We start from the raw sequence: 23,899 nt of genomic DNA, 5'->3' as shown, positions 1-23,899 counted from the left end.
CCTAATCCCCAGATTCCAGCGTCAGTCGCCCTGGCCGCGGCGCCACACCTCTCCCCACAACAGGCCACTAAACAGATACAAATGACAAACCACTGCAATCTACATCTATGGACAGCGACATAGGACTATACCCAGGGTCGTATGACTCATGGAAAGAGCAATAGGGCTACTCCCCTGAGACAAAACACTGGAACCTACATCAATTTACAGCGACATAGGACTACACTTCGAGAGGTATGATTCATGGAAAGAGTAATAGGACTACTCCCCTGAGCGCCCCTGAGCCATACTATCGCTGGATAAGCTAGCAGCCATCTTGGAGTGGCTTATTTATCAGCTATTTACAACATACCATGCGCCTGATTTCATCCTACGACTACATAAACCACAAAGGCATTGGTGATATTGCTACAAAACTGGGCAACCATGATCTATGACCATAAAGATTTATTCTGGCCTATATGCCACTTGAGACTGATCTATTTTGTCTGATGCCTGATGGAGCTGCCTGGTTTAGCTATAGGGGAGATGGGCCGTGGATTCCCTCCTTGGTCGTCACCTACCCAGTTGGTCTTTAGACAGACTTCCTTTCGTCTCTACGGTTGTCTCTTTCCTTATCCTCACTCTCTCTCCTCCCCTACCCCCCACTACTTTCTCTTTTCTCTCCTCCCCTAATGTATTGCTGACTGTTTTATTTAATGTTTACTTGTTGTTCTTTTTCTAGTATATTGTTGAACCACATTGTTGCACTTCCCTCCGTCTCTCCTGTCGTCTCCTCCCGCATCCCCCCTCTATTTATATCTCTCCTTCCCTCCTCTCTTAATGTATTGAGACCAAACTATATTGTCTGATGCCCGATGGAGCTACCTGGTTTAGCTATAGGGGAGATGGGCCCTGGATTCCCTCTTTGGTCATCACCTACCCAGTCGGTCTTTAGACAGACTTCCTTTAGTCTCTATGGTTTTCTCTTCCCTTATCCTCTCTTTCCCTCCTCCCCACTACTTTCTCTCTTTTCTCTCCTCCCCTAATTGTATTGCTGATTGTTTGATTTAATGTTTACTTGTTGATCTTCTTCTAGTATATTGTTGAACCACATTGTTGCACTTCCTGTCGTCTCCTACTGCATCCTCCCTCTATTTATGTCTCTCCCCCCATTTATGTCTCTCTCTCCCTCCCTCCTCTCTCAATGTTTTGAGACTGAACTATTTTGTCTGATGCCCGATGGAGCTACTTAGTTTAGCTATAGGGGAGATGGGCTGTGGATTCCCTCCTTGGTCGTCACCTACGTCTTTAGACAGACTTCTTTTCGTCTCTCCTTATTGTCTCTTCCCTAGCTCCTATCCTCTCTCCCGTGAATCTCTCCCCTTGCCTGCTACTCTGCCTACCCCCTGTCCTTCGTGCTCTTTGACTAAGCACTCCTTCTCCCCTTGTTGGGAAAAGATCCAATATTTATACTCTGGAGTCTCAGCGAACCTGCTGAGTGAGTCCACTGTGCCAAGGGAGCCACTCACACTTGAGGTATGGTATGGCACCCCTTGCCAAAGCACTCCCTCTCCCCTTTTTTGGGGAAGGATCCAGTATGTAGGCGTTGGAGTCTCAGAGACCCCTCTGAGAGGGTCCACTGCGTAAAGGGAACCTCTCGCAATAGATAGGGAAGCGATACCACTTCCCCTGGGATCACAGCTTACTGGACTTTGGACGTTGCCTTGACTCTTCTACCGGTTTGTGTCCCCGTCACCTTTCCCCTCCTCTCCCCATGCTGTGTCTCTCACCCTCCCCTTTCCACCTTCATTATCTATATACTTGCCCTACTCCAACCCCCTCCCCTGAATCTCTTACCTTGCCTTCTTTTCCCCTTACGTATTTGTGCTTATTGTTTATCTCGACCTTACAAGTAACTATATTGCCATGCTCTAAGAACTGTGTAACCTTTGTAACGATGTAACCTGTAACTATGATCTGATGCTCATGTAAAGCGCTCTGATACCTCCGGGTCTAGCCAGCGCTATATAAAACTTTTTAAATAAATGGCTACAACATGGAGATTCCATGACCTCTCTAGACCTACAGGACGCATACTTTCATATTCCTATCTACCCTACACTGAAAATCCTTAATTTTAAGAAGCCAGTCATCATTATGAATTCAAAGTAACCCTTTACAGCCTCAAATCCATTCCCATATTCTTTACCAAATGCATGGCACCAGTAGCTGCCCAACTGAGGAACAGGGTTACCAAGTATTCCTAGACAATTGGTTAATCAAGGCAAGAACTTAACAAGCAGCTGAAGAAGCTACAGTAGGTACTGTCACACTCTTTGGGATCCTGGCCTTACATTAAACAAAGAGAAATCTTACTGCTATCCTTGAAAAAGAATTCAATTTTTCAGGGCAGTTCTGGATACAAAAATAGACCAAGATTTTCGACAGAACAGCGATTGTCCTGCTTAACAGCTTTGGTGACGGGCCTAAAAAAAACGACCACTGTGAGACTTCAAATCAATTTTAGGGAATATGCCATCGTGCATTCATTTGATCTCACACTGCCAACCTCACATGAGGCAATTTCAATAAGCATTGGAAAAGTAGTGGTTGAAGAAGACTGGTACTTTCGAAGAGCGGATACAACTAACCCCTCAAATGAAGAAAAAAGAAAAAAAAAGCCGTCATATGGTGGCTTCAACGCAAAAACACAGCAGTAGGACTGTCTTTGCTGCAGAAGGAGAGGCAATTAGAAATGACAATGGACTCCTCATTAGAAGGTTGGTGCGCATACTTACAAGAATTGCTAGTCAGTGGAAAATGGGCAGAAAGAGACCAAAAGTGCACATCAGTATCCTGGAGTTAAAGGTAATTGCATTTGGGCTATACTTTTTTTTTTCCCCTAGTTGCTCGAATATAAAACTCATCAGAGTTGATAGGAACAGACAACACAAGAAGCATGTATTATGTCAACAAGCAAGGCGGGGCACGATCCCTTACTTTGTCCAAAGATACACAAAAAATATGAATTTACTGACAGAGCATCACATACAAATAAAATGAGAACATCTCCAATGTCAGTCAAACCTTTTGGGTGGACAGCCTCAGTAGAGCAACAAAAAAAGCCTCAAAGGAACTCAATCAGTTGCAATTAATGTAAGTATTTAGAGTATGAGGCCAGCCGAAAGTAGACCAACAAGAAATGCCAGTTTTATGGCAGAAGGCACCATTTTACAGGTTTGTGTGGAATGCCCTTTTGATAAAATTGGTCGGGGACCTTTGCATACAGATTTCCTCTGATTCATTGGTTCAGAGAGTACTGTTGAAAATACGAAGGTAGCCGTGTCGAATAATCCTCATAGCTCTTTTGTGGCAAGAGAATATTGATACCCAGAGCGGCTTCTCCTGTCAGAAAAGCCACAAATACTATACGAATCAACACCAACTTTACTGTGTCGCCACAATGGACAATTCACCCAGAACCTCGCACTCTCAATTTGTCAGCCGTGCACCTGAATTCAACAAATTCCATTTATTAGACTTAACACAGGAATGTAAAGAGCAGTATCCACAAATAAAACATACTCTACAAAATAAAAACTTGTATCTGGTATGCAGAACAAGCTAAATCCAATGTCTACCGTACCTCAGCAAATATTGCAATTTATTTTAAATGTATCAAATTTATGCCTTGGTCATGCTTCAGTAATGGTTAATCTAGCTGCGATTTCTCGTTTTGAAAGAGCTTGGAACCAACCATCTGTTTAGTTCAACAGACTTATACAGGAATTTGTTAAAGGCCTCTTCAGAACATTTCTTCAAATAAGACAACCTTCTCCATTATGGAGACTTGGTATGGTGCTGGCTAAACTAATTAATAAACCGTTTGAACCTGTTCTTAAAGCAGAGCTACAATACATCTTGTGGAAAGTAGTTCTTTTGTTAGCTCTTACTTCAGCCAGAAGAATAGAAAAATCCAAGTATTCACGAAAAAAGATCCGTTCCTTCAGTTTGTGGAGGATAGTCATCCTGCTACCTAGCCCTCGCTTCATTCCGGAGGTGCTATTGCATTTTCATCCGAGTGAGCCTGTTTTTCTAAATCCTTTATCCCCCAATCCAACTACTGTAGCTGAAAGAGCATTTCACTCTTTAGATATTGGAATATATTTAAAAGTTTGCTTTGAGAAAGCAAAACAAATTCGAAAATCTGATCTATTACCACCCTTGTAAAGGTCAACCGCTTTCAAAGCAAGGTATAACTTGCTGGGTGTCTTTGGTAATTATTTTCTGCCATAAATAAGCAGGCCATCAATTACAAGAAACCGTTAAGCCTCATTCTACAAGAAGTGTATCTACGTCTTCAGCACTCTTTGCCGGTGTATTAATTGCTGACATATTCTAAGCAGGGACCTGGAAAAACTGACATACATTTACGCAACTCTGCTGCCTAGACTCCGCATCACTTAACGATGCAGCAGTAGATTGAGGTCTTATATCATTTGTTGCAGTAAGGTAAGTCCATTTAGCCTCTGTTTCCCTCCTTCCAATTGCAATGCTGATAAACTATTTACTGCTTTTGTCCCCGTTTGCTGACCTTCAGGATATCTCCTTATACCCTACCGTGGCCAAATTCTAGATCTGTATGTCATTTGCTTCTTCCACCTGGACTTCTATCCTCTAGGCAACTGGGATCTATTTTCCAGTATTATGTTCTGGCCACAAGTTACATGCTGTAGATCCATGTAGACCTTTCATTTACCAATGAATTCTTACTCTTTCCATGTTAACTCACTGAGCCACAATTCCTTCTTTGCCCCAACACTAGTCGTTTTTCTTTAATGACCGGCATACTCTTTTCAGTTCTCTCTGTTGGCTAGCCATTTTCACCCGTCTTAGTCTGTGTGACTATCTTCTGCACTCCACAGTCCCCCCCTTCAGCAGGATCTTCTCTGACACCTCCCCACCTGACTGAAAGAAAGCAATGGCAAATGGCATCTTTCCAAATGGACATTACCCCTTCTACTTTTCTACCCCCCAAGTTTTAGACCATTTTCTGCAACTTCACAAATGCGTACCTGATGTGGCATATACATCAATTACAGGTTTTCTGAGTGAATTCCCAACTTGCATATACTTCACTGCTTTCTGTCACTTTTGCTTCTTATTGGAGATAGGCGAGTTTGCTGCATGAATAAGAAAGTTATTCTCCTGATTACCTTGTATAACGCCATAAAAAAATCATTACCTCTGCCTATATTTGTTTATTTGGCTGTTCTTTCATGGCGAAGAGCACCATGAGCACTATCTGCACACTTTAGGCAGTCATTGAACAGCCCTATTAGCAAATGTGAAAAGAATATTCTGAAGTAAGCAAGTTTAGTTACTATATTACGATTTGTATGGGGCATCAATCCTAGTATTTTAATGCACTGATTTCTCAAAAGGTATGTGCCTCAGAAGAGGGTTATCTTGTCGTTTATTCTACAAGTTGAATTATGTCATTGGATGTTGTGATGCATAAGTTGCTAATCCTTTTGTGTTATGTTTTCAGACCAGCGTTTGGATCTATGCAAATTAAATCCCACAGATAACGATGCAGTAAGAGGCCAAATAGTGGGTAAGAGATACATTTGGTTTTTTTAATTGGTCATATCCGTTTGACCCCCAATTAAAATAACTGTCTCACCAATTAACAGAACTGGTCCCCCTCCCCCCCCTTGTGGCTGTTCAATAAGTAATATAAGTTATGACCTGCAGAACATTTGCAGAAACTATTACGAGGAGAAGGGGAAAAAAAGGAAATATTTTAAGACTAATAGTTTGACTCAATAATTCATTAGTACTCTGGAATCGAACAAAAAAATGAGTAGAACCATTGGACCTTATAGATTGATGGAGATTAGATTTTAACCTGAGCTAAAACTATTAGTAGGGGCAGTTGCACCCCAAGTGAAGGGGAGGGTGGGTTGTTTATCTCCACCTCCTTTAGGCAACTTAACTAGATCAAGTTTGTACAGTGATGTGAATGAGTGCTGAATGATGAGACTGATGATGGCTATGTGCTTGGTAGCTGAGCCAGCCAGACACGGTCTCAATGTGTTCAGGGTGAAGTTTGTTGTCTTTTGTTGAATATCTCTGCAGAGATTTTCTAGTACACTTAAGAATTTCCGAGGCACACTTCTCCTGTTGTTGGTATGGATTCAGTGGTGTGGACACTGCCGACTACTTGCAAGTGTTTCGTAGGTGACCTTCCCAAGTGCTGCCAAAATTGAAATGTGGGTCAAGTGAATTCTAAGGCTCATGACTTAGTTATCAGTGTAGTCATACAAGGTTTATTCCAATAAAAAAACATAATATAACAAGACCATTGAAAAAGTTACAACGTATAAATACAATTGTGATCAGAGGAAGCTAATTACATATGCATTGTCAAAAAATAATCTCACATTTACAGCTGTACAATTTCAGAAGTCTCACTCCGATTTGCCAAGCCATGATTAAACATTTAGAAACTGCAAAATTATAAAAAGGTCCAGTGCATAAGTGTCCCCTACCGACTTATACTGAAAGCCATAAACAAAGGAAAGGACTATTGTCTTTTAGTGTTTGGAAAGAGGGCAGAATATTAAAAGATTTTAACTGGTTTCAATCATGTTACCCGGGAAAAACTAGTGTCCGAGGGAGCCACTTTATAGGAGAGTGTTAATATAGACTTTTTAAACTCATGAACCATGGGAGCGAACCAAAGCCGGCCAAGAGATCTTCTCTCAGGGTAATTATAAATAGTAATCCATCATGGTTAAAACTGATACCCTCAAAACAATAATGGGCTCATCTGGGTTCAGTTGGATACACTTAAGTTACCTAGTTCGTTTTGTGGTAACTGGGTAGGAGTGGCTTTGGAAAGAGACAAAGGTTAAAAAATATATATACTGACACTAAACAGACATTTTGCTTCACAATGAGCCCGAATGTCTGATCCATAGCTGCTGAGGACCTGGTAGCATGTACGGTACAGGCAACTGAAAAGTCACAGTTGCTAACCCTAATTTTCTTTATCTGTTGAGCTCATTTGGAAGATGTGTCTTACATAATTCAAGTCTGTAACCTTAGCCAAAGCTCTTTGATGAAGGCAAAATTACCATCTTTTTCTTTGGAGCCTACTGCCAAAATGTAAAACGTCTGGATGTTAATGGTTTTTGTAATCAGTCTAAAACTTTTCAAACCCTGCCAGTACAACTCCAGACTGGTACTTTGAGGGTACATAAAACTACATTGTCTGCATATGCCTTTCGAAAGTGATGGAAGTGAATAAGACTGGGCATAAGTTCTTCTGACATTCTTAATGACTAGGGTATTGTGGATGACCTTAAGATTATTCTGGTAATGTAGGAAAAGCAGCAATCCTGCTAAAGTGGTCCCTGCTTATGGGCAGCATTGTAGCTAGTTTCTGTCCCTTTCATGATACATTGTTACCTAATGGGCAACCAACGCACCAACAACTGAGCTCAGTGTGTTCTTTCCAATTCACTCATAAAACATCATGAGCACATATTTTGAATCATTTGTACAATGGCACAGCTCATTTAGTGACCGTCAGTCTAGTTAGATGGACATCTTTTCTTTGGAGAAAGTATTTGTCACTTTGATTAACAGCAACATAAAATGTGGAATGGCAAAACAGAGCTAGCAGCTCCATCATTACAGGTCAAACTGCCTGCAGCCATTGGTGGAAAACACAAGCATTGAGTATTCTTAATCCGTTATAGCAGACAAGAATAGAAAACACTGCAGAGATTGTCAGGGTTAAAAGTAAATGCTTCACATACGGGGCACCATTTGTTTCAGACCTGCCTTACATATTCTTGTGATATCCGGGACTTCTTTGTGATGGGTGACCCTCTGAATCGCAAATCATGAGTCCAGGTTTTGTACTTCAGGTGATGGTACCATCCTTTGCTCTGAACTCTCACTTGTGTTGAACGAAAACTCTGTAAATTCATTTGTAATTTGCCACAGTGACTGATTCCGTGCAGACATAGTACTGAATATTATTCCTATGGTATGGATCATGCCTATTTCCAGTAATTCAGTACCCTGCCACCTGTGTGGGTCTGAAAATAGCACACCAAAGCTGTTGAAAATGAAAGTGTTGTTAAAGCCACTTTTCACAGTATCTGCTTGCTACGCATAGGGTTCTTTAACCTCCACATGTCTTGGTTTTTCAGTGACATTCCCATTGGGGTATTTCCTTGTGATCCTGATGACTAAGAGTTGTTTAAGAAGCAGTACAAGTGTTCTTTGCCTTAGATTGACTTTATTTCATTATTATGACATTGAGATTTTTATATAGTTGTTGAGCAACAATTTGGAGCTTTTCCTGCAGCATGCATATTAGTTCAAAAAGTGGACTAACGTATGACAGTGATGTAGTTTGTTAAAGTGTTTTTTCCAGTGTAGATTTTGATTCTCTGTATTTTAAGCCCCTTATTTGTTTCAGTACGTTTGAAATATCTCATGTGCTTTATCATCATGATCTTTTTGCTGAGATTTTGATTATAAATGTTGAGGTTACATACTTAAGCACTATCTGCTTCCCAGAAGTACTGTATTTAGATATTGACACGTGTTGGCAGTCTGCTCTTATTTTTCTCATTTAGATTTGGCTCAAGAGTAAAAGAGACATAACTTTGTTTGAAATTTAGATTTTTTTTTGTACTCTGTGCAGACAATGCAGATGTTTTGAGAAGTTGAACGTTATTCTCACAGATGTTGGCGGTCTGTCACCCAGTTAGTCTCCGAAGTAATGTATTGCAAAACTGCCTGGAGAGAGTAGATGTCCTTCTGAGAGTTAGCTAATTGTAAAATGCTTATCTAATGAAGGTATCCTATTTTTCTGAATGGTGTACCTACAAGTATGATCCTTTTTTCCACGTGGACTTCATCCCTTTAAAAAAAAAAAAAAAAAAAATTCAGCCCTTTTTCTGCTTAACAGAAACCTCTATGCCCAGGCCCTGTCAACCTGCGTGTAACCAGGCAGTTAGTGATAGGACCACAGGGTTCTTGTTACTGAAGCAGATGGCGGAACAAATAAATATGAAAATGCTGGACAGTTAGTAGGCTTTGGGTTGACTTAGTAATGAGCCATGCTGACTGCACTTATTGTCTAAGCCCAAAATACAATGGGTTACTTTTTCTGCATGTTTTTCCGGACAAAACCACTAGATGGTGGAATGATGCGCAGCATTATCTCACGTTGTAAAGCAATTGTTACTGGTAAATAAATCTTTTCCTAAACACATCCTTGCCTCCGAGTTCACACATGCACATTGTGTTTCTTAACCATCAATTTATTGGGACAGAAGACTGCTTTTCGAGCCCTAGTGAATTTGAAGTGTGGGATCCTCTTCTCTTATCATTCAATTTCTGGATGATTTTTCTTTTGGCTTGGCAACCTGCCCGAGTAATAAGCCATGTGCAATGCACTCTAAGTTTGCAGAAGAAATTCCTAAGGTCTTTTATTTGTATTGGTGGGAACAAATCCCCTGGTGTATATCTACCTTCTGAGATGACTTTTAGGACCAAAGCTCTGAAGAGCCATCTGGTGTACTAGGACATCTTTATGTAACAGGTTGTATTAAACTCCATTTTTTTTTTTTGCGGAGCCCATTGATCCGGCTATGAAATTATCAGGCTCCTCATTGAGAAAGTGAGGCACACTATAGTTTCCTCTGTCCTAAAGCTGGGGAAAAGACAGGGTTGTGTAAGTGTCTTTCGCTCTCTACCCACGGCAACATTAATCCGGATCTAGTTTTCAGGTTCAAGAGGAGTGTTCACAAAATGAGAGCTGAAAAGTTAATCCAATCCCTCCCTTGCTCCCAGGGCTCTCTTATATCATATGGTATATTTCCCAGTGTAGGTAAAGCTGGGACTAGCCATTATATCAGTCAAATGTATCTCTCCTTCTGTGTACAGAGGTATTGACACCACTTTCATTGGGTGAGATTTAGTGGGTGAAATCCTGCTCCACCTTAGTGCGTTTGCATTATTAGTCAAGCTACAAAGTTAAAGTAGAATTCTGTGAATGCCATCCAGCCTGATCAGCCTTGTCCTGCTCGGTCGTTTATCCTCGAGGAATTGCATCTCATTTGTCTCACTCGCACTTCTTGTTTAACAGAGATTTAAATATTTTCTTTTGCCATTAATATTGTCTCGCTGGAAAACACAGTTAAGGTGGCTATCATGTGGATGAATGAGAGGCATCCCAAGAATTGAAATATTTCTTACTCTTCCAAGGTGGTGGAACCATTTAAGAACTTATTGGTGTTGAGTTGCAAAACTAAGGGACATGGAAAACAGAAGGGGGGGGGGGAGTAGTGACTGAACTCTCCTTTCTGATGGGACTCAGCTCACCTGTCCAGTCAGTATGTGCCCCCTTTCTTTTGTGCTTTAACATACCTTCCATCACTTTCCTAATCCTGGAAGATGAAGGCAATATGCCTTGACCCTTGCATTAGGTCCCCTTCTTACCCTACCATCTCCCAATACCTCTGGATGGCCGTTTTCACACACTTATTGACTTCAGCCTATCTGTAGGCATTTGTGTCCCAAGTATTTTCTTTCACTCAATCCGTGTCACAATGATACTCTATAGATGGTTTAAACTGGTCTATGTACACAGATCCAGAAAATGTTAACAAAAGCTAGTCCTCAATGTGCTCAAATGGAGTCAGGAAGTGAAGTGGACCATGTTTCTGATGCTTTATTACTTCTTGGATGCAGTTAGTATGCTAAACAGCAAGCAGAGAATCATTGTCTACTGAATGGTTCCTGCTCCTCTGCAAGCTGTTACAGCACATTGAAGATAGCCACACTTGCACCACGAATCGCCATGCTTTTTGGCTCTGGTGTCCGTGCTCCACTCTGATCCATTGCTTCTATCTTCGCGTCCAATTTGGGAATTATCCCTCCAAAATAGCCTGCTGTCTCTGCTTGGCAACTATGATGCAGGTACGGAGGATCCAGAGAAACCATATTCTGCTAAAAGATAACTTATTAGCTATGGCGAAATGTGTAGCTGCTGTCCATTTGAAATGTATGCCTCTGTGCTTCAATTCAGATATTTTCTGTGCTCTAACTACCTTACACAATCTTTTGCTCCCAGAGGAGCCCTTGCTCCACAAGAAGGGTGAATCACATTTGATTAGCCATAATTTCAAACTTGCAATCTTAAGCTCCAAAGCTAATAAATGAAGTACTATCCAGGGCGATAATGTGTCACTTGGAACCCACTACCTCTCTCTGTGATGGTTATTGCACCTTCCATGAGCGGGAAAGTGTATTTGTCGTATATGAACATTAAGGCAGTGTCTCAAAACAAGAGTACATTTAGTAATTAGGTAGCAGTATCAATCCATTTGCTAGGGTTCGATTTGTACCTCTGTCACAAATTTGTCTGCAGTGCTTCCCTGTGGTCTGCAAGTGTAGAAAGAATCTACCCAGTGCATGACCTTCAGTCGTGGAAAGAATGCAGATGTTGGTGAACATATTGACACTGCTGCACCACCATTGAACATCAGTGTCTTCACTGGGATGCAAGGCTGGTTTGTCTTTATTGAAAAAGTGGGTCAGAGAAAGTGAATGACTGTCATTTCGCTGGAAGAATGTTTCCAACCCCCTTGACTGAGTTGCAGTAACAATTGAAAACTGTCCCATTCACAGCCAAATCAATGTGTTTCGTCCACGGATTAGTGACCAAATTCCATTCCTCTTTCCAGTCAGCCAAGGGATTTTATTTTTTCAGGGTAAGTGCAATTTGCACTTAAAGCCTACATTAAACTGCTTCCTGTATCTTACCCTCTTAATCCACGTAGACCCTTCAGGGAAAACGTAGACTTGGCAGGTTCCAAATTGCTCAAAAGACTGAAAGGTGCAAAAACTATTTGAGGGATGGTCTTTTAATGAATTGATCTCTGCCACTGGTAATTGCTCTGGGCCACTTTCGGTCCATAACTCTTTTGTTCCGTCTTACTCAGGATAGAGAATAGCCATATACGGTTCGTCCTCGATGCTGCTCCAACAGGAATAGTCCAGCCCATACTGCTAAGCCTGGTCTCCTCTGAAAAGCAATTTAAGCAACCCAGACTGATTTACGCTGGAGTCCTGGGTGGCCTTCACTCAACATCTCATTGGAAGTGCTTCCTAGCTGCTACCAATGTTGACCTAGATTTGTAATTAGGCCTGGGTGCTGTCAGTGATTAGTACCATTTATAACCCACTACTGCTGTATTGAAGGCCCACTGAATCGGTGCTGCATGAAATTCTAGAGAAGGTGGAGCAACCCGTCCTTTTAGGGTCCATTGATGCCATTCCACCTTCAGATTGGGCAAGATTATCACACCCACAGTTGTTCAGTAAGGCAACAAATCTAAATGTGTTTGTGCCCCTATTTTTGTTAAAGATCTGGATTCTGAACTAGATCTTAACAAAAGTTCAAAACAGTGACCATGTTCCAGCAAATCTTTATTATTATCCTTTTTCAAGATCTGAGAAAGTTCCCATAGCTCACTTTAACAAATTTACAAAGCCATTTCACAAAGCTACCATCCTACTTCAAAGGAAAATTCTAGCTCTGAAGCCAACTCTGTTGCATCAGCAAATTATTCTTGCTATCTCTTCCAGAATAAAGATCTTCCAGTGAGCTTATTGTAAGGCATTTTGCTCTTATTTTAAAACCTTTTGTTATTCTTGCACTATTGGCAGACTTCTAAAAGGTCATATGAATGTTTCGTCCAATGTTTGGTACCATTTCTTTGCTGGTAGGCAGCTAATTTTCATGTGAAGTTTAACTTTGGGCAGAAGATTGTGTTATCCAGTACACACAAGCTTCTGCTGGAACAACAATGGGAACTGCTCCACTAAATTAAGCACAACAGTGTAAATGGAGTCTCAAATGTAGTTTCCAGAATCATTCTGTGATGGTTGCATTCTCTCAAATGGAGAGGTTGTCAAGACGAGTTACAAGAGGTTGGCATAATGTATTTTACGAGGCTGCTCGTTAAAGGAAAAGTGTATAAAATACAAGCTTTTTAACTTTCATTATTTTGTTATTAATCATATCCAATTAGTATAACCATAATTATGCACTTACTACAGTGAACTTCGTTCCCCACTTTCATCCCCATTACATAGCTGTTTTTTCTAAACCGGAATGAAATGGCGGTACACTCCGGAGCTTCGTAAAATTCTAAAAGAATTTTCGACTTCTCCTGCTCAGATATGTGCCCCCGCCGCATAACATTGGATCGATTCCCTCTCTAATTTCTTTGAGGAAAAGATCTCTGCAATTCATAGCTCCTTCCCACCTCCCGCAGCTATAAATTCCTAGGAAATTGATCTCCCTGACCCTACTGACTCGCCCTCTTTTAGAAGAGTTTGTTCAGTGTAACTCAGAGGACTTGGCAAGAGCCCTGTTAAAAATTAAATCTGGCTCACCAGTGGACCTGATGCCACATTGATTCCTTTCCACCATTGCCCCTCTGCTTCCTGACAATCTCACCAACCTGTTCAATAGGTCATTGTCACTATCAGCGGGTCCAGAAATATGGAACGCGCACCAGAGTCAGGCCAATTTTGAAAAAACCCACGGCCGACCCTAAACTCTTGACCAACTACCGTCCAATCTCGTTGCTCCCTTATTTTGGCAAGGTACTAGAGTCTTTCATTAATCAACAACTCGTGACTCACCTTGAAACTCACGGATTACTGGACTCTTCTACATCAGGTTTTAGGGCCGCCACAGCACTGAAGCCGCGCTGGTGGAAATCACGGACAACATTAACTTGACATTGGATAAAGGACAATCTTCTATCCTTGTCCTGGTGGATTTATCGGCAGCCTTCGCCACCATCTCCAGCAGCATTTTAGAACGTCGGCTCTGGGAGATTGGTGTCAGAGCGAAGGCTTTGACGTGGCTCAAGAGCTACTTAACTGACCGAACCACCGCAGTGCAGATCGGTGACAGGGTTTCATGCAGTCGGCCAGTACGGATGGATGTACCGCAACGTTCTATTTTGAGCCCTACGCTCTTTAATCTATATGTAACCCCTCTGGCCAGGGTGATCAGATCATATGGCTTTGTTGTCCTATGCCGATTATACTCCGATACTGATCACCCTTGGCCCAGATCCCATGGACACCAAATAACGCTTCATAAACTGCATGTCCCATGTCAACAGATGGATGAGTATGAATCATTTGCAACTTAATGGTGACAAGACCGAGATAATACTCTTTGGTAAGGCACGTGAGTACTGGTCAAATGACTGGTGGCCTCCTAAAGTCAGTTCTTGCCCAGTTCCCAGACAGGCAGGACGGAACCTAGGAATCCCAATTGATGACAAATTATGAATGAAGAACCAGGTTAACCATATAATAGGTACCTTTTTTTGGCATTTTGCGCAGTCTGCGTAAAGTTTTCAAGTGGATCCCAATAGAAGCCAGGAAACCACTTGTCCAGGGACTGATAATAAGCCGTATGGATTACGGAAATGCCCTGTTGACATCAATCAATGAAGAACTTCTTTCTAGGCTGCAGATTCTGCAGAATACAGCAGTGAGGCTGGTGCTGGATCTCCCATCCAGGTCTCCATCAGCACCAAGTCTGAAACATCTTCATTGGCTCCCTGTGAGGAAGCGGACCAGCTTCAAGACCGTCTGCTTAGCACACAGGAGTGTGTATGGCAGAGGCCCTAGTCATTTAGTAAATCGACTTAGCTGGTACCTGCCCTGCAGGTTATTGAGGTCTAATAATAAATCTCTTCTGATGCCTCTCAGAGTTCGTACTGTAAAAAATGGTGGGAGATCGTTCTTCTTCCTGGCGCCTTCCCTTTGGAATAAACTACCCTCTCATTTACGCACCATCATCATTGTTCCCGTAAGGAGTTAAAAACGTGGCTGTTCGATCATTAAGCCAGTAACATCTGCCTGCCTGGCTGGCTGGCAAATTAGAGTTGTCCGTGAGCGCTGTGAGACCACCGGGTGATCCGTGCGCTTAATAAATATCCTTGAATTGATAGCTTGATAATTTCCGAGCTGGACAAAAATGTGACCATATATGAACCAGATTATTTCTCCGATGACCAGTGACCGATTCGCTAATGTTTTTTTTCCCCTTCATAATATACAATTTCATCAATACAAGTAAAAAGCCGACCTTCAGTCAGTCCTCTACTAATGTGCCTTTCCCTGAGCCAACAGGCTAGGGGCCCCACTAATGTAAAAACACAAAAGCAATGGGGAGAGTAGACCTCTGTTTTGTACCTCTGCTTGTGCCCCAGTGACAGGTGAGAAATACAAGAGCCATCATGTCTATTGGATATTTCCCTATGCTGAGTCTATGGAGTGCGGTCGGTTAAATGGCCAATAGCAAGAAATAAACATTTATGGAATCTAGTAAGGCTGCCACTCCTCCTTGCTCAGGATCAAATTAATGTGAGGTTGCAGAGAAGGTACCTAGGTTGATGGAGGTGGATCTGACTTGTATGACTCCAGATTGACCCAGAAGTCTGGATTCTCATTGGTGGGTGGTGGTTTAATCTCCATCTTGAAGATTTTGTTAACTATAATTGATTGTGAATGGGTCCTATAAGATGGTCAGTTTGCTATTATTCTCAGCAAAAGTAGCTTTAAAAGTGATCCAAAAAGTAACATGCACAGTAATCTGTAAAGTAACTGAAAAGTAATTTGGAACTGTTGACTTACCTGTAAATCAACTAACTGTGTTTAAACCGGCATTCAACTGTAATTCACTGCATACAATCTTGCAAAGTATTTTCACTTAACTGCACCAGGCTTGGCTTGGTTCTTGAAATAAAACAACAAATTCATATTTTTGATACAAGCAAATTGGTCTGATTTCAGTCTGAGTGCATGACACAATTTCTTGCCTGAGTGTGTACAAAAAATGCTTAACACTACTCTGTTAAAGCCTTACTGCTCGTCCACATTACCACAAATAGAGGGTAAGGTGCTATATTTTACCTCAGCCTACCTTTTGGTTCCACTGGACTCTGTACACACTATACCTTACTTTGGTATAGTATATACAGATCCAGCTTCCTACAACGTATCAATAGTGAACCTGTGAATTAAACCTTCGTAGAATATTGAAAAGGCTTCTGTTTTAACCTAATGTCTATTATATTAATGTACTAATGTCTGCTATATTAAAATCGTTTCAGACAAACTAGCATACAAAGCTTTCTATTCAGGAACTTTCTCTTTGATGGTGCAGGTATTAATTTGTTCCTGAAACCTATAATTTCAACCAGCTTTACATTTTTCCCTTATGACAGAATGGTATACTATTAATTTTCTTATAAATGTTTGTACAGTGTCTTGCTATACTGCTTTTCGTACAATGTTTAACCATGTTACACGTGAAATGTTCGGTTTATAAAAATGCAGTTTAATGTTTTTGTCCTTTTTTAAATGTTTGATATTTCAGTAAGTTTACAGACCCGAGACCGAATAGGCACAGGAGGTTCTGTTGTTGATTGCAGAGGATTATTAGAAAATGAAGGGTATGTACTTTTGTTTTAGATGATTTTGTTTGGGCGAGCATAGTATTTACTTTTAAGCAGCCAAGTGTGGGTTGGTGATGATAAACACTAAAGAGGCAGCAGTCTTGAGTACAATGTTAACACTAGTGCACATTAACACTCATATCTGCAAATTGCTATTAAACTGAAATCCGTTAACCCTTGCTCGGGGTTAATCATATGATCATGTCACAAGACCATTGTGTTTTTTCGGGTTTTGTGACTTCATTTTACAAATGAGGGTCTTTAGGTGTGATAGTTTAATGGATTCAATTGAAGTAAATTTCCACTAAACAGTCCAAATCAATGTGATGACGAAAAATGTAGGATTGTCCTCTTAACCCGTAATCATACAGTAACCCGCATAGGCCTTAAATATGTGTTTGTAAACAGTGCAATGTTTTATATAGACTTTTGAATCCAATGTTATTTCACCCATGTGGTGCTCTTCATTTTTATAAATGATGTTATTGTAAATCTACTCTTAACCAAACACTGAACAGTTTGTGATGGTTAGAAATGTAGGTGAGTTTTAATGAACTTTAATGTAGATACCACAGGAGTTATTGAGCTTTTTATGGTTTCTTTGTGGGAACATTGTTTGTTACATGTGATGTTGATCCAGCATTGCAGAATTAGAGCGCACAGCCTTTTGAGGGTTAATCCAGGAATTATATATATATATATATATATATATATATAATGCACAGCTTTCTGAAACACATTGGGCAAATGGAACATTAAAGGAATATATATATGTATATGTGTATATATGTATGTGTATATGTGTATATATATATGTGTATATATGTATGTGTATATATATGTGTATATATATGTGTGTATATATATGTATATATATATGTATATATATGTATGTGTATATATATGTGTATATATATATATGTATATATATATGTATATATATATATGAGACTAGGGCCTCTGCCATACCTACTGGCAGTCGCCAGTAGGTAGTTATAGTTAGGATTGTTTTCCATAGGAAATCCGCAACATTCTATTAGGAATAACTTTGGCGCCGAATGAGGGATCTGCCTGTAATTTTCCTTAACTTTGCCTCGCTTCGCTCCGCTCCTTCCCTGAAAGTTTCGGGGGGGATCCGTCAAGCTGGGGCCGAGATAAAAGGGGGTCCCAAAACGTGTTTTCCCCATGTTAATTTCCATAGGGCGGTTGGACTCATTTTTAGCCCGAACGGCTGAATGGATTTCCACCAAACTTGCCAAAATTGTAGGGACTGGTACCCCGAGGTGCCTTTGCTATGTCTCAAGATATATGCTCCAGTGGTTTTTACAAAAATTTACTTTGAAAAAATATATATTGGGCTACATTGGGCTATATATATGTTAGAGCCCAAATGTAGCCCAATGTAGCCCAAAGATGGCCACCAGAGACAAAAAAAAAAATGTAGCCCAAATATCAGCCAGATGTAGCCCAACTATAGCCCAATGGCAGAATGTCCCAGAGTGTTCTAAAGAACAACTAGAGCGCTAACAGTCTTACTTATGACAAAAGTATGGCACACCTGAAGTCATCTTGATTGGAATAAAGTGTTAACACTTAAAACATTTAATTTGCAAAGGAACAAAATGAGGGGGTTCATTTTGCCATAGAAATTATGATTAGTGCTGACGAAAGAAAAATTAGGGTACATTTTGAGTGACTTCTCAAATCCTCTTATATTTCATTAAAAAAATTCTGATATGCAGTCTCCCAAGATGGCCACCAGAGACAAAAGAGCCCAAATGTAGCCCAAATATCAGCCAGATGTAGCCCAACTGTAGCCCAATGACGGAATGTCCCAGAGTGTTCTAAAGAACAACTAGAACGCTAACAGTCCTACTTATGACAAAAGTATGGAACACCTGAAGTCATCTTGATTGGAATAAAGTGTTAACACTTAAAACATTTAATTTGCAAAGGAACAAAATGAGGGGGTTCATTTTGCCATAGAAATTATGATTAGTGCTGACGAAAGAAAAATTAGGGTACATTTTGAGTGACTTCTCAAATCCTCTTATATTTCATTAAAAAAATTCTGATATGCAGTCTCCCAAGATGGCCACCAGAGACAAAAGAGCCCAAATGTAGCCCAAATATCAGCCAGATGTAGCCCAACTGTAGCCCAATGACGGAATGTCCCAGAGTGTTCTAAAGAACAACTAGAACGCTAACAGTCCTACTTATGACAAAAGTATGGAACACCTGAAGTCATCTTGATTGGAATAAAGTGGTAACACTTAATACATTTAATTTGAAAAGGAACAAAATGAGGGGTTTCATTTTGCCATAGAAATGTTATATAATATATATATATATATATATATATATATATATGTATAAGCAAATGTCCCAATAGTGAGAGGAGCTCTATAGCTGGTGCCGGCGGCGAGGTTCAGGACACCCTCGCAAAATACCTCTCAGCAAAAATCGTTTCAATAAAGAAACACGCCGCACACTACTCCATAGGTTTAAATTCTTGGGTTTATTTTCTGTAGGATCCCCACCTACGCGTTTCGGACAACAATCTGTCCCTGGTCACGGTTTGTACCGTGACCAGGGACAGATTGTTGTCCGAAACGCGTTTTGCTGTATATATACTCACTCACTGAAAAAAACCATAGGTTTCACACCAGTTATAGTTAGGTGGAAATTTTACTCGCATAAAACCATTGAAATTCCCACGTTATAGTTAGTTGGACTCACTATAACTTGCGCGTGCAATGCACTGCTGATGACGTGTCATATTAAATCACTCATGACATGGTCAGTGACATCACTCATGACATCACTCATGACATCATCCAGTGAATGTGTATCTTTCTGAAAAATAAATATTTTTTATATATGTATATCTAAAGGTTGATGGAAGAATAAATGGGTAAATAAATGTCTAAATTGATGTTTTTTTGTGTAAAATTGATTGGTTAACTGACTTATTAAATGTATCTTAGTGAATACATATATTAGCGAGTAATGTTTAAATATTTAAATATCTGTATCTGTGTCTCACTTTGTGTATAAGTGGCTGCATGGGTTGGTGAGTAGCTACATGAGTGTGTATATGGGTTATTAGTTGTTTTTTTGAGTATCAGTATCAGTGTCTGTATGGTTCGGTGGGGGATATTACTTAGAGCACAGATGCATGAATGAGTGACTCACTATTTGTATGTATTTTGAAGACAGCATGTGTGCAAGACTGTATGGGTGGATGATTGTGTGTATGGGTGGGTTAGTGAGTATGTGTTTTTATAATTGATTGTTTAAGAGTAAATATGTTTCCGTTTCTGTAGAAGTATGTGTAGTGGTGTGTATATAGCAGTATAATCAAGTAAATGTTTTTTTGATAGTTTATTTGCATGTGTGAATTTGTGTGTGAGTAACTATATGGATGAGTATTAGTGTGTAACAGGATGTATAGGTGTATGAGTACATATGATGAGTAAGTACATGCATGAGTGACTATATAGAACTGTTGGTGAATGAGTGGATGTGTATGTAGATGTTGGAATTATCTAATAAGTTGTTGTAATTGGTATTGGTTTCTTCTTTTTTAAGAAAATGTTAGTTTCTATTTTTGAATGTGTAAAAAGTAAAAGTAAAGTCCACATTTGTAAAGCGCACAATCACCCGTAAGGGTCTCTAGGCGCTGGGGGGCCGTCGGGAAGATTAAGCGAGCTATTGCCCAGAGTCACATGGTGCTGGGCTAATCTGCCGCCGGAGCCGGGGATCGAACCGTGGTCCCCAGATTCCAGCGTCAGTCGCCCTGGCCGCGGTGTGTGTCAAAGGTTATTTTATGCTGATAGGAGGTCTGCCACTTTGTCACAAGGATGTTGTCATCAGTGATGTCATTTGAGATGTCATCAGTGATGTCATCAGTGATGTCACTGACCATGTCATGAGTGATGTAATATGTGACGTCATCAGCAGTGCATTGCACGCGCAAGTTATAGTGAGTCCAACTAACTATAACGTGGGAATTTAAATGGTTTTATGCGAGTAAAATTTCCACCTAACTATAACTGGTGTGAAACCTATGGTTTTTCAGTGAATATATATATATATATATATATATATATATATATATATATATATTCCAAGCTCTCTTCCCTGCCAGAACGACGGGTCACTCGCGAGTGGGTGCAGTCTGCGGCGGCGGGGCCCCACAATCACATCACGCTCAATTTCCTCCAAAATTGTTTAGAAAATCAGCACTCGTAGACAAGTCGGTAATACCTTTCCTGAGTTTATTTCACAGTGTCAACAGACGCGTTTCAGCTACAAGCCTTCGTCAGTGTTGTTTACGCGCGCCTAGCAGCCAAACATTTTAAAGGGGTGTCATGTGACGGTATCTACAATAGAAGAGGGACTGAAACAGGTCAGCTAGGGGTCGCGCCATATTGGAAAGTGCAATACTTTAATAGCGTGTGTGCATTTCCCTGCTTTGTTTTGAAAAGCAGGGAAATGCACACACGCTGCTAGGCGCGCGTAAACAACACTGACGAAGGCTTGTAGCTGAAACGCGTCTGTTGACACTGTGAAATAAACTCAGGAAAGGTATTACCGACTTGTCTACGAGTGCTGATTTTCTAAACAATTTTGGAGGAAATTGAGCGTGATATATATATATATATATATATATATATATATATATATATATATATATATATATATATATATATATATATATATATATATATATTTTATTTTTTCTTGATCTCTTGGACATAACAATGTTAAAATTGTGTTTGTCAAGCACGGAATGATTCTTCTCAAGTGATTAAAGTCATGTCAGTGTTGAAGGATTGGGATACAGAAGAACAAGTTGTCAAGAACGTGGGAGTCTGACATATTGCTCAAGAGATGTGACTGCCTATCATTCAGAAAATCATTTGCATGTTGGGATGTGTCCTTGACAAAACCTCGAAGTTCAGGGAGCAACCTTCACTTCGTAGCTGATCTTCTTTATTTATTTTTTCCGACTGACTTGTGGAGGTATATAGACATATCCTATTGGTAGATCACTTTTCAAGCATGAGTGGATCTTTGGGGCCACATCACATTTGAATTCTACTTAATTGCATAAAGTTCACATCAGATCTTAGTGGCTGTGGGAAAGCGTAAGTGTTTATCCTGGATATGTAATTCTATGCCACCAAAATTTGTGTATGCGGCTACCCAATGGAGGGATAGAGGTACAAGTAATCTGTGGTTAACAGGCAAGTTGTTGGGGCTAGAAATCTTTGGAAGGGTAGCAAGGTGTGGTGCCTGAACATTGAACCTCAGCAGCCAGTGAAAAGTCTTCGGTGTGGGGGTTATGAGTGCATAGGCTAGAGTTGAGAAAGTAATGTGATTGTATTTTCTCGTGAGCTTATTTTGCCTTATTTCCTCTAAAAAATGCTTTTTAATTAAGGCGAGGATTGCACCATCAGAAGTAGGTAATGAAAGGTGAATGCAGGGGTGACATACTGTGCATCCTGTGACCTCACTTTTCAAAATAAAGCCATTTCTACGCTTGCTACAGTTTGATGAACTAGTCCATGATTCCATTATAAGCAAATTGATAAAGGTAACTACAGTGCTCTGTAACTAAAACTATTGCATGTTTATAGACCCGTTTGTGAAGATTCTGGACCAGGAAGGCCACTTAGTGGCTTAATGGAGGAACCAGCTCCCTATTCTGATGGTACTGGAGCTGCTGGTGGAGGAAACTGCAGGCTTCTAGAATCACCAGGTCAAGAGCAGAGGCTTCAAGCACAGAGGCTTCGGAACCCTGAGGTCAGAGGGCATGTACAGACGCCTCCAAACAGACCACATGGCCACCAGACACCTGACTTACCTGAAGGCTATGGTAAGTCCTAGGGAAATTAGACAGATGGAAGCGGGATGCATTAAATATTTGTGCAAAATTACCTTATTTTTGTTTTGTGGGAAATGTCGGACCAGTAGTAAGCTATATCAGTCACATTAGTGAAGCAGACTATGGTTCGTAGACCACAAAATCTAATGGGAAGTATATTGTAGGAAATAAGCAAAAGGTTTTCTGGATCAACGATTAATCAATTACACCGTAGGTCTCAATTTTAGACGCTCCCACTAATGCAGTTTTTTGCAGTGTGCACTGGCTTCACCACTACAGATTCCAAAGTATAGGTTAAAACTACTGGAAGGTCTTCTCTTTTTGCAGCTCTGTTCAACACTCCAAATCACAAGTTCTGTTTCAAGCAAGTAAGCATAATGCACTTGCTTAAGACATCTGTGTGCAACCTGAAGTCATGTTTGTATTGTGCTTTGGTAAATTAAGCCTTATTTCCTAAGTTTTGTGAAATTGTGCAAATCACTTTCACTGGACCTCTATAACTCTGCCTACCTTAAGTATTCTGCTGCCCTCTAAATGCAGGTAAAAAGTGATATCCATGTTGGAAATCAAGATACCCCTATTGTAGGTGTCTCTGCTCATATAACTGAAAATCACATTGAGCCTAAGAAACCTGACAATGACTTCATTGAAATTTAGCAATGAGCCTGCTAAATATTTTATCTATGTCCAGTTCACTTTACAGCCACTCTATTGCCCTGCTTTCGGTGTGACCTGTGCACCTTTTCTTATGCCCTCCTGTTTGCTTCGTCGACTGTGATGTTTAAATTGTCAGCCTTACTACTAACAGTCCAGTGACCTATTTTCATCTTTGCAAATACACCAGATTGAAGTCTCTCTAAGCCATTTGCTTCCCATCTTTCTTTCTAGAACACAGTCTGTTTTGCAGCGTGACTCTTTTCTGGATGCACATGCCGTGCACTATTCAGCCATCTAGTGGTTGAGTCCAGATTTCTCCATAAAACATTTTGCCCTCTTCTCTTTTGATGTTTATAGGTGTTGATGCATCTCCATTTGGTGTCCCCTTGTGACATAATCGTGCTTCCGGAAGCTCCCACCTTTGGTCGCCTTAATGTTTTTAGTTTTTTTTCCACTGTTGGGGCTGGATGCATGCTAAAGGCGTTCCAACACTTGGCAGAAGTGGTTAACCGAAGATTCTGAGATTTTCACTGAAAATAACCGAAGTTACAAAAAAACATTTAAAGAAGGTACACGGGGAGATTTCGAGAGGAGGCGAATAATTTTGGAGAGTGTATGTGCTGGGGGTGAGGGGTGGGGGACTCCCTGTACGGAGTAATGGAAAAAACACCATTCCAGTTTTGCAAAAACAGCCACCACAAATTTGCACAGAAAACAAACATCCGGTTTGCAATCTTTGCCTTCCCGTAGGCCATCACAGTGAGGACTGTAACAACTTTTC

General features: G+C 40.5%; 1 protein-coding gene across 3 annotated transcripts in view; it reads left to right on the top strand.

Annotated features, from left to right (window-relative positions):
• Window positions 1-23,899, top strand: part of SMURF1 (SMAD specific E3 ubiquitin protein ligase 1) — a 300,045-nt gene that overhangs the window by 112,819 nt on the left and 163,327 nt on the right. For all 3 annotated transcript variants that reach the window (XR_013602082.1, XM_078665048.1, XM_078665047.1), the window contains exons 5-7: window positions 5,534-5,599; window positions 16,490-16,565; window positions 22,214-22,452. Coding sequence is in view for 2 of the 3 variants with exons in the window: in XM_078665048.1 (XP_078521174.1) it covers window positions 5,534-5,599; window positions 16,490-16,565; window positions 22,214-22,452 (381 nt within the window). In the remaining variant the exon portion in view is untranslated. The remainder of the gene's footprint in view (window positions 1-5,533; window positions 5,600-16,489; window positions 16,566-22,213; window positions 22,453-23,899) is intronic.

This window comes from Lissotriton helveticus, chromosome 10, assembly GCF_964261635.1.
Source record: "Lissotriton helveticus chromosome 10, aLisHel1.1, whole genome shotgun sequence".
In the NCBI taxonomy this organism is placed as follows: domain Eukaryota; kingdom Metazoa; phylum Chordata; class Amphibia; order Caudata; family Salamandridae; genus Lissotriton; species Lissotriton helveticus.
This window is presented reverse-complemented; position numbering and strand designations above follow the sequence as displayed.